This window comes from Elephantulus edwardii, unplaced genomic scaffold, assembly GCF_000299155.1.
Source record: "Elephantulus edwardii isolate Elephantulus edwardi_28Jun2011 unplaced genomic scaffold, EleEdw1.0 scaffold00027, whole genome shotgun sequence".
Classification (NCBI taxonomy): domain Eukaryota; kingdom Metazoa; phylum Chordata; class Mammalia; order Macroscelidea; family Macroscelididae; genus Elephantulus; species Elephantulus edwardii.
This window is the reverse complement of record NW_006399777.1, coordinates 243,348-254,931: the sequence shown is the minus strand read 5'-3', so window position 1 is coordinate 254,931 and position 11,584 is coordinate 243,348. Positions and strand designations below refer to the sequence as shown.

The 11,584-nt window shown below is 44.8% G+C and overlaps 1 protein-coding gene across 1 annotated transcript in view; it reads right to left on the bottom strand.

The window, feature by feature from the left end:
* CPNE4 (copine IV) overlaps positions 1-9,884 on the bottom strand; it is a 355,861-nt gene extending 345,977 nt beyond the window's left edge. Inside the window, exon 1 of the mRNA XM_006883318.1 lies at positions 9,701-9,884. Within this exon, the coding sequence (XP_006883380.1) occupies positions 9,701-9,880 (180 nt within the window). The 5' untranslated portion in view covers positions 9,881-9,884. The remainder of the gene's footprint in view (positions 1-9,700) is intronic.
* Between the last annotated feature and the right edge of the window lie 1,700 nt (positions 9,885-11,584).

Here is an 11,584-nt window from a genome sequence, read left to right as displayed (position 1 = left end):
CAAACTGGGAGGAGGGTGGAGAGAATAGTGCAACAATGAATGAATGGAAACCCAAAATCTCTGTAAATGTTTATGAAAATTAATAAAATATAATAAAAAAAAGGTGTTGACAACACTTCCTTTTAAGTTTTTGGGTGGCTTAAAGTAGAAGCAGAAGGTTCTAAATTCATCTCAAATCTGTCCCCGTAATTCCATCTTTCAAGTTCTATCCTGGGACTCAGAATACTCATGTGCTCCGTCTAAATGTTCAAAGCGTGGTCCTGACCTCCAGGCCCAGGTGGCAGGGAGCTGACATCACGGTGCTCTCCTCACTGCACAAGGCTCGACAGTGTTCTTCCAGGCTGGTAATCATCTTCAGAGCACACAGAGGATTAACCATCTGCACACTTCAGGTCACATTGTTTACCGTTTTATTTTTCTCATTTGTAGTGACTATTTCCCATCTTGTTTGAATCTGTTCTCAGACATCACAATGTTGACAATTTTGAGAATTTCATTTTAAGAAAGTCACTTAGCCAAGTATCATGCAGGCCAGTAATCTCTCTTTACATCCAAGTGTACCATTTACAGATAGTAGATCAAGGGCCATCAGTTCCTTAGTCACAGAGGTAGGACTTCAGGCAGAGGGGAAGAAATAATTTTTGGCCTTGTTGTTGTTAGGTGCTGTAGAGTCGAGTACAATCCATAGCAACCCTACGAACAACAGAAGTGAACCCCGTCCTATCCTGTGCCGTCCTCACACTCCCTGACACATTAGAGCCCACTGCAGCAGTCACTGTGTCAACCCATCGAGTCAAAGGTCTTCCTTTCCTTTGCTAACTCTCCACCTTTCTGAGCATCATGTCCCTCTCCAAGGAATAGCACCTCCTAGCAACATGCCCAAAGTATGTGAGGCAAAGTCTCATCTTCTTTACCTCCAAAGAGCACTCTGGTTGCACCCTTTCCAAGACATATTTGTCTGTTCTTTTGGCCGCCCATCGGATGTTCCGCTCTTTCTCCAACACCGTAAAACTCAAAGGTATCAATTCTCTCTTTCACCATTCTTACTGTCTAGTTCTCAGATGCACAGAAAGTGATTGGAAAGACTATGACCTGAATCAGATGCACCTTAGTCCTCAAACTGACATCATTACTCCTCAATAACTTGGAGAGGTCCAAATTATTGGCTTTAACATCCCATTTGATGTTCTTCTCTAGTCAATGTTCAGAATAAGAGATGCCTAATATCAATGAAACCAACTTTCTTTTTATTTTCCTTTATTAAGAAAAAGAAATTACATTCTTATTAAGGGTGCATTAAGGGAGAGGTCAGGAGAAGGATGGGCAATCTCCTCCCGTGTGATTAACTGCCTCTGAAAACCCATCTGAGAGTCAGCTATGGGGCGGTTCCAACTCTACGGTACACAACAACAATAAGGAGGAGGTAAAGGTAGAAAACAGCATCAAAGCTTTCCCAAATGGAAGCTTGATGCCAAATCACAGCAGAAACTTTGTGAATAACCAAAGAAAACTGTTGTTTTTTTCTCTTCTACCAGGCTAGGTGTTAGCTACTGAAAAGCTGCAAGTCAGCAATGTGTGAGCAGAAGATCTTTCAAGAAAAGAGCTTGTCTGTAATACCCAGAAGGAATGCTTTAATTGACTTAATTTTCATTTTTTCTGCGCTCTTCTGCGCTCAAACTTAGAACTTGATATTTCAGGGACTCAGGCCAGGTGGAGAAATGAGGGTCGTCTCAAATACCTCCAAAGGATACTCAAGAAGGATGGGTGAGAGAAAGGGGCTGGTTTAACAGGAAGACCAGAACAACCTCACCCCAATCACAGATGTAGCTAGTAATATCCAGGACACTGATGCCACAGAATTAAAGGTCCTTGTTGCCAGCTCTTCTGTTACTTTAAAGAAACCAGACTGTTTATTACATACAGAACTACTTGCAATTCCATTTGAATTTGAGAACTGACTTCAGAATTTCTGCAAAAAAAGGCTGGTGCAATCTTAATAGAGATTGTGTTGCATTTATCAATGGCATTGGGCCTTCCATTCCATTCCATTCCATTCCATTCCATTCCATTCCATTCCATTCCATTCCATTCCATTCCATTCCATTCCATTCCATGATTCCATGAACCTGGGTTTCTTTTGCTTAATCCCTCATGTAAATTCATTGCCATCAGGTTGGAATAAATTCATGGCTGACCTTCCAGCTGAAAGCTATGCTACCAGCATGTCAAATGCTACAGGACCACTCAGGGTGGGCAGGTTTTGGTAGAGCTCCTAGATTACAACAGACTAGAAAACAGGATTAGCCATCCACTTCTTAAATAGTTGGCCTCAGAAAACTCTATAACTCACAGAAGAACTTAGACAGTTACAGTGTTAGGAGTAAAGCTCAGAGTGGAAGTCAATCAAACGGAAGAGAATCAACTGCAAAAATCCTTTCATAGTTGTAACAAGAAATGTACAGAGTCTGAATGCTGGAAAACCAGAGGCTGTGAAAAGCGCAATGCAGAGCATGAACACTGACATTCTAGAGATTAATGAGTTGAGATAGACTGGCTTTGGCCATGTTGACTTACACAATTCATGTGGCATACAATACCAGAAATGACAAACAGAAAAAGATGGTGTTGCAGTCATAGTTAAAAGACAATTTCAAGTCCTGTCTTGAAGTACAATGTTCTGAGTGATAGGATACTATTCATATACATATAAGGAAACCCTATTAGTATTACTATTCAAATATTTGTTCTAACAGCTAACGTGAAAGAGAAGGAAATTAAAGATTTTTACCAAATCTTGCAATCCAAATTCATAAAAAATGTAATCAAGATGTCTTAATGATAACTGGCGACTGGAATGAAAAAGGTGGACTTAGTGACAGAAATGATCAGAAATAAAATGATCAAATTTTGTACATTCAAAGATTTATTCATGGCAATACCTTTTCATTTGGTCAGGAATTTAATTTTATTTGGACGCAAAATCAATACTCATGGAATCACAGTTAAGAACAAATAACATATTACATTTGACTAAACTCCTTCAAAAGACTTCTTTTTTTATTTTATATTAGTCTGCATACAAAATTCATATACATTAGGCTTCATTCGTGTATATTCTGTTTCACAATCCTTCATTCACGTTGTATTTCAACTCAAATGGCAACTTTACACATGGGCCTCCTCTGATGGACTGCATAAGAATCAGATTAACTATATCTGTGAAAATAATTATTGGAGAAGCTTAATATCAGCACACAATCCAGATCATGTACTGATTGTGGAACAGATCATAATTACTCATGTGCAAGTTCAAATTGAGGCTGAAGAAAATGAAAACAAGTCCACGAGAACCAAAACATGATATTAAATCTATCCCAAGTGAATTTAAAAATGAACCCAAGAACAGGTTTGAAACAGTGACTACCAGTGATCAAAGACCAGATGAGTTATGGGATGCCATCGAGATATTATCTATGATGAAACCAAAAGGTCATTACAAAGACAGAAGAAAAAGAAAAGAACCAAAATAGAGGTCAGAAGAAACTCTAAAGATTGCACTAGAGCATCAAGAAATCAAACTAAAGAGAGGAGATGATTAAATAGAAGAGCTGAACAGAAGACTTCACAGGGCAGCTCAAGATGACAAAGTATTTAACTGTGCAGAGCTGAAACTGGAGAATAAAAAGGGAAGAACTCAGTCCACATTTCCCAAGTGGAAAGAACTGAAAAACAAATTCAAGCTTCAAGACACAATACTGAAGGATGTTAAGGAGAAAATCCTGTGTGACCAGGCAACTTCAAAAGATGAAGAGAAATCATTAGGGCGACAGAATTTAGTGGGCCGATGGGGGGAGGTAGAGGGTATGAGAAAGAGTCAATAGGGACTTGAAAAGAGGGTGTACTAACAGATGGAGGAAATACACAGAATCACTGTACCAAAAGGGTTGGCTGACACTGAAGTATGTCAGGAAGATGATCAAGACCCAGTGGCAATGACAGAAGAAGTTCAAGCTGCACGGAAAGCACTGGCAAAAAGGAAGGTCCCCGGAATCAATGGAATACTGACACGTTTCAACTAACACATACAGCCCTGGACACGCTCACCAGTCTGCCAGGAGATGTGGAGCACGGCTGCGACTGACTGGAAGACATCTACGTTTGACCCTCTAGTGGAGGTCAGAGGTTCTAAATCAGGAGGAAACTGCTCATCTTTCTCCCATGAGTAGCTAATGGATTTGAACTTCCAGCCTTTGAGCTGGCAGCTCTCGTTCTTATGACTAAGCAACTATATATAGCTCCAGGCCACCCAGGGGGTTTATTCTGGGGGAATTCAGGACAGCCCTGTGTCCTTTCATTCCTCGACCTTACATTCCAAACACAGCTCTTCTGCAAAGTCGCACGGTCAATTGTGCATTTCAGAATGATTGATTTCCAATATGCCAAAGACACTGACGCCTTGTCACTAACCCTCAGTGCTATTAGAAGCTCAAAGTTCAGACAGAAGACCTTCCTGAGTCTAAAATCCAGGCCCACATTTTTGTGATCCACTTTAGAGGTCAAGTGTTCTCTTCCATTGCCAAAGACACAGACACAGCCTCCTCCTCTGGCAAGCCATCTGAAGGCACAGCTCCCAACTGCCATGGTAAACCAGGGCCTCACAGGGCACTTTCTCTGACGGAATTCCCAGAAATTCAGGAAAGCGCAGACCCCAGACCCGTAACCACAAGTGAGAAAAGGAAATGCCCTTCTCTTTGAAAAGTAAAAGAAAAAAATCTTTCTTTGTTATAGTGAACTGGGGGTGGGGTGGGGTGGGCAGGGAGAACAATGCAACAATAAATGAATGGAAATCCAAAGTCTCTGTAAACTTTCATTAAAATTAATAATAATAATAAAAAGAGAGGAATATGAAACTCCCCAGAATTGTAGTGACGGGAAAAAAGGTGTTTTGCTGTTCTAAAGAATAATCTGTACAGATCAGAATTGTGCAGAGTGATTTCAGGAAGGAAGTCCCTGAAAATAAAGACAAAATTGAGAAATAAAAGGAAATGCAAAGAAGGAAATGCCGATTTCTACTCGCCAACCTCTTTAAGCTGTAAAATGAACAGCCAGAGGTAATGTGTGGACAAATGGCCTCTTTCTTCCTTCTCCTCCAACCACATCATCTCAGGCTGTAGATGATGCCTGGTACTCACATGGGGAAGGAGCTCTGCATTGCCAGTCCAAAGGCGGGCGGTTCAAATCCACCAGCTGCTCTGTGGAAGACGGTTGGACAGTCTTCTCCCCTCTGACTGACAGCCTCTGAGAGCCCATTAGAAGGTCAGTCCATTTCAATTCAAAGGAGATGAAAGAGAGAAGAGGCTTGAAAGCTGCAGCTTGTCCTTTCCACTGGCCACCTCTCCCATGCTCAGCGTCACAGTGGCCAGTGGCCCCTCACTGGACAGTGCACACGTGGAGCATGACTGTCACCACAGGACTGCATAGGCTCATACAGGGCTACATAGAGCCCTTCCTTTTGTCAAACCTTGAAATTCTCTCCTGAAAGATAAGCTCACTGGCTTAGTTCTCTCATACTCTAATCTCTTCATTATGTAGATCGATTTAGCCTCTCAGCTTTTTCTTCAGCCAATTCCAGATTTCCCAAAAAGACAAGATCCAGAGAAGTGACAGAGCCACTGTGTCTCCAGTGAGGAGACACTGTGACCTCATGGCAAGTCTGTGACTCTGTAGACAGAAGGCCCCTGGGAACCAGGCATTATCTAAGCGTGGACATGGGAACATTCACACATCAGCACACACTGCTCCTGTGCCTGGCTCGTGTTTGCAAACCAGCACTAAACATGTAACAAGAGTAGGGAGTTAGTGGGTTTAAATAGACTCAAAAGATCTCTAACTTCTAGGGGTTCACTATAGGCATGGGGGAGGGGAGGGCGGTGCAACAATCTTGCATCAAAAGTCGTCATTGCTGCTACCTGAGAGTTTACTAGTTGAGAACCACGGGGCTGATTGGCCAAGTCGGTGTGAGCAGTTAGGAGGTTTCTGTACTGATCACCCTGATCTCAAAGGCATTCTGCACCCTCTTTCTACTGTGGAGTGGACAATACTTTGTTATTGTTTGTAAGCAGGAGGGAGAAACAATGAAGGCTTTAAGATTCGTCCCAGGGGAAGCCACTGGTGGGGACGGGCTGCTCCCCCCACAGTGTCCCAGCACAAGATCCTGCTGTTTCTGGGGTCCAGCACAGTTTCCCCTGGTAGACCCAGCCTCTGCCGGCAGCCCAGACCTGAGGCTTTAAGACTAAAATCAACTCCTGCCATCCTTCCATCCCCAGATGAGCATGTAAATGTCTAGCAACAGGCTGGAGTGGGGCACTCGGAGCTTTGATTTGGGGGGGGGGTGTGTGCATCAACTTCTGCAGTAGAAATACCACCACCAGGCCCATTTCTGGTCACAATCAGCATTCCCAGCCTGTCCAAGCTGGCCTGAGCTCACTCCCGCTCTGGCCTGGAGCAATGCGATGAAACTTAGTCTCTGGGTTCCCTTGGAGCTTTTCAGCCTTTCCAGAACTTCTGTTACTAGTTCCCTGGATAAAAGTCTTCCTATTGCTACCCGGCGTGGCCTCTGTTGTCCTGCTGCATCCTGAATGTGTATCACTAGGAGTATTTAAAAATAAAAAAATATCGGAGCAGAGATTGTGAAAGTACCAGATGGTACATCAGCCGCAGCACCAAATGTGTGGTCTAGGCCAGCTAATGGCTAATACTCTCTAGATAAACAGGCAGGGAGTCTATCTATAACCTGTCACATAACCCGTGACTTAGTGTGGAATGGTTTGGACTGGCAGTGGGCTGCAGAACTTGCTTTGGGAAACACTTGTTAACAGGGGACTTTAAAACGGCTATTTAGCAAGTGGAGCAAACCTTCTGGTCTGCCCCATGCTTTGTCCCATGTCTTGTCCCTATGGTCCTCCGACAGCATCTCTGCTAGCTACGCTTTCAGGAGTCAGGGAAAGGCTGATGGTCACTACAAAGGAGATGTTACAACAATGTCATGTAAAATGCAATATTTTTGAAGCAATTTCCATAAAACATAATTAAGTAAATGTATTTTATGTGATATCATAATGATAAGTATTATTATAATATGGAAAATGCATCATTAGGCAATTGAAGCATCCCAAAATCATGTGAGAAGATGTTATTAGAAACAAAGACTGAAAAAGAACATATATGAATAACCGCTGAATGAAGGAAAACAAACTTGAATTAAGGAAATTAGAGAGTCATAGAGGTGAATTTTCTTCCCTAATTTTCACAGTGATTTTTGCCATATAGGTTTTCCGTTTATGTCTTGTAAAATGAACACAAAACCCATATAAACCTAAGAAGAAAAAGGCCCTCACACAGGAAGATCGCGGCAAACACTGCTTCATTTCCCACCCGCGGCCGGGGCACCCTGCAGGCATAGGGAGGCCATTCGTTCGCCACGTGCGTGCGTTGCCCTCATCTGAATTTCCTTTGCTCACCAGCGCCTGTCAGGCCTCTCTCTGGGCAGTCACTGATGCCTCACACATGCACCAGTAAGCTTGCTGCCAGTCTCCTTTCAGAGCAGAGCAGATCACCACCTCCCAGCTGTTTGTAAACAGGAGAAGTGGGGGGAGTGGACAACGTGTCCTCAAGGCTCTACCGCATGCCTGGCCCACTCGTCCTTCTCAGCAAGCCTCCATCACATTCAAAGTCCTCTGGTCCTTGGCTTTCCAAGGAAGAAGGCCACTGCCGTCGTCACTGCACGCTCTGTTTCTCCCGACTCCAGCCTCCACCGAGACCAGAACTTTAAAACACGACTTAATTAGATCACGTACTTAGAAGACATTAACAAGGACTAAAATCAAGTCCTGATCCAATTTGTTTTAATGTGTAAGTAAATAAACAAGAATCCAAATGCAGGATTCATCCACAGCTTTGAGGCCCAGACCTCCAGAGAGACGCACCAGCCCCCAAGCCAAAAGGGTAAAACTGTGCAAAGAGCCTAGGACTGTGTTGTTTGACCACCCGGATTTGTGCTAGACTCCCACCCAGAAGCTGAACAATCCTGTGAGGGTCATACGACCTCCTGCACCCTGTTTTCCTCATCTATAAGACAAGGGTAATATATCACGGGATTGTTGTGACAGCCAAATCACTTCCCATGAAGCACTAGGACAGCAGCTTGCACTTGGTCAGCACCAATGCTCAGCTAATGTTAGTGGACTCCTCAGTCCAAAATACCTTCACCAGTGAGAGGAACACCTGGTCAGATGGAGTTTTGCTGGCACAGATGGCCAATCCCCCACCCTTCCCGGGCTGTTCTGTGTGGTGCCAACACAGCTTAGAGTTTAACAGGCAAATGAGTCAGTCTTTATTTGAAAAAACTTAGTGGAAAAAAAACCAAGACAAGTCTCAACAATCTACAGTCTCTCTCTTTTTGCAGAAATGCACTACTACCCACCCCATGCCCACCACCGCTGGCCAGCTGCTGCATGCCAGGGAGAGGGTGTGAGAAACACCACAAATGTTCTGCACTTGCACCTGGGGGACCTGCCTACCCTCCAAGGCCAGTCAAAACTCCGGGCTGATGTCCTCACTTCCGTCTCTGGCACCACAACCTCCAGCCTGCAGGATCTATGGGTGATCTCCACAGGGAAGAGCCAGCTTACTTCCATTTCCATCCGACCCGGACTGAGGACGGCCATCCAGCACAGCCGCATTAACCCAGGGAGACGGGACAAGGCCATTTCTTCAGTCTGGAAGCGGGGCTTCATCACTGTTGGGGGGACTGGACACTGCTCTCTTGGACTTCTGGCTGTTAATCAAATCCACAACGCCCCAGCAGACTCCACCCTTGCCCAAAGATCCAAAATTTCCCGGCTCTGGCTCCCCTTGCACTATTCTGTTTTACACTGGTCAGAGGATGGCCTTTGAGGCCTAGTCTCTACTCCTCAGCTCTGAGCAAACATTCCTCATGGCGAGTACCCAGTCTGGCTTCCAGGACTGACACTTGGACCCACCGCAGCCTGGAGTCTGAGACCCTGTGGAGCGTCTTCCCCCTGCCTGTCCTGGTCCTCTCACCCAACTCAGCACCTTACGGAAGGGACTCCATCCAGTGGGCTCGTTCCACCCAAGAGGACACCTTTATGCCAAACCACCACGTGCTTGTTCCTTGTGAATTTCCTTTTCTAGACTTCTAATCGTCTAAACAACTCTTATGAATCTGTCTTGGCCATGATTGATCCTTGAACAATTTTTTTGGAGCGTCAACAGTCACCTGAGCTCCTGAATCTCTGGCTGCCTGTTCCTTGTCAATGGCCGAAGACCACACACACCATGCCCTGTACTTTATCACCCACGTGCTAGGGGTGAAGTGAGGGCCAAACTCAGAGATGGTGAGATCTAAGGAGACAGAACAAAGAGGGTGTTGTAAATATTTCTTGGTAAGTAAAAAGTTCTAGGCTCTCAGAGAAAGGTTGAGTGTAAAAATATCCACAACATCCAAACAGCCACAGGAAGGAACAGCCACACGAAGGAAGTATAAAGCAGAAACTGCATCCTGTTCAGTTCTACAATTTCCCACGTCATCAAAACAAAGCCACACAAAGACAGAAAATGTCAAAGCCTTTGGAGGTAATCACGCAGCCACTCCGCTGCCCACTCTGCTGGACAAGCCTACCTCGAACCACTGGCCGTGAGACTGCATCTTGAGGACGACACAGGGGTCTGGCTTGGAAAGGGCATCTCTGTCGGAAATCCCTTTGCACGCCACACGCAGCTCCACTTTGGTCAGGCAGGGACTGTTAAAGATGCCCAGCGTGTTGGCAGCTGACTCGTAAATGTTGCTCATCTTCTTCATCCTGTGTTCAGTGAGAGAAAGAGGAAAACGATGTGCCAATCATGGCAATATTTGAGAAAGGCAGAAGCCCCTTAATCACCCTCGAGCCAATTATTCTATGCAGAGGCCTAAATATTGTAGGGGTTTATTATCTCCCGTTCCAGCCCAGTGGCACAGGCCCAGTAAAACAAACAAACAAACAGGCAGAAAAGAGGCAGGTGCTGCTTGGTTAAGAAGAGTATTTTCCTACATGATTTGCATACATTTGCATAGCACACTTTGAAGCCTGTGAAATTATATTAATGAATTAGTGCAATAGACTGAAAATTGTAATCTAGTTCCATATTAAATGCCTGGGGTGTGTGAAATTTTACAGATCCGTTGGCTAATCAATTCAGTTATATTCCAAGTTTGCAGGATTCACTGAAAAGTCAACTTTCCTGGTAATGCAAAAGACATCTACAAAATCTTAAAAAGCAAAATTGTTCCTTTTAGATCTGTAGAAAATTCTTGTCTTAGCTGAAGAAATGGCCCAAATTTGCCTTCTCTAAATTCTGGCACACTTCTCAACACATCAGCAAGGCAATTTCAAGACGAAGACCCCCAGACCCTGAATCTGAAGTCCTGTGTGAGGCACAGGAAATGGATTCGAGAGAACTGAGAATCCCATGGATGGACAAATAAACAAGCTAATCTGTCTTGGAGAAAATGCAGCCAGCCTGTTCCTGGGAGGCACGGATAGGAAGCTGCGTCTCACGTACGTGGGACTTGTTAGAAGTCAGACCTTGGACATGGCCCTCATGCTGGGGAGGGTGAGGGAGAGTGAAAGAGAGACCTTCGATGAGATGGACTGACATGGTCTCTAACAACGGGCTCAGGAGGGTCAGAGATGAGGAGGCTTATGTGGGACAGGGCCAAGTTCAGGTCCTGTTCACAGGGTCGCTGAGAGCTGTGGCTGAATGAGTAGCATCTAACAACAACAACTCCCCTGTCACTTCCACTTGTCACATTACTCAAAACCCTCAAAGCCATTGCCACGGAATCGGAATTGACAGCTAATCCTCCAGTGTGTTTTCAGAGGCTGGAACGATTGCCCATCCTCCTCCCTAGGAGAAGCTCGTGGAATCCCAGCACCAGCTGGACACTGTCTCAGGGTGAGCAGCGCAGCTTCCGTGAGCTCAATCACATGGTTGTTCTTGTCAGGTGCCATCGAGTTGAGTTTGAGTCATAGCGATCCTTTGAACAACAGATCGGAGCTCTGTTCTATCCTGTGCCATCCTCATCATCTCTGACACACGTAAGGCCATTGCCACATTGTTGTTGCTGTGTGTTGTCAAATTGGAACTGTGCACAGCTGATCTTCCAGTGTGTTTTCAGAAATACAAACTGCTTAGAAGGAGATTGACCATCCTTCTACCCGGGAGCATCTGGAGGATTTGAACCACGTGCTTTGGGGATTTTAGCACAGCTTCTTATCAACCAGTGAGGAAGGCCTGCAGGTTGCTGGACTGACCATGACTGTGCCGACGTGCTCTAGCGCAGCATGGATGGGAGGATGGCCGGGATCAGGCAGGGCTCATTCTAGTGAACACATTGTCCTTATGTCTCGAGCCCACATGATGGCACCTGACAACACCAGCCCTCCTATTTGGTTGAAAGCGATGGTAATCTAGTCACACGTGATAAGAAGTCAGTCAATTCTTTTTTTCAATGCACAAGATTTAA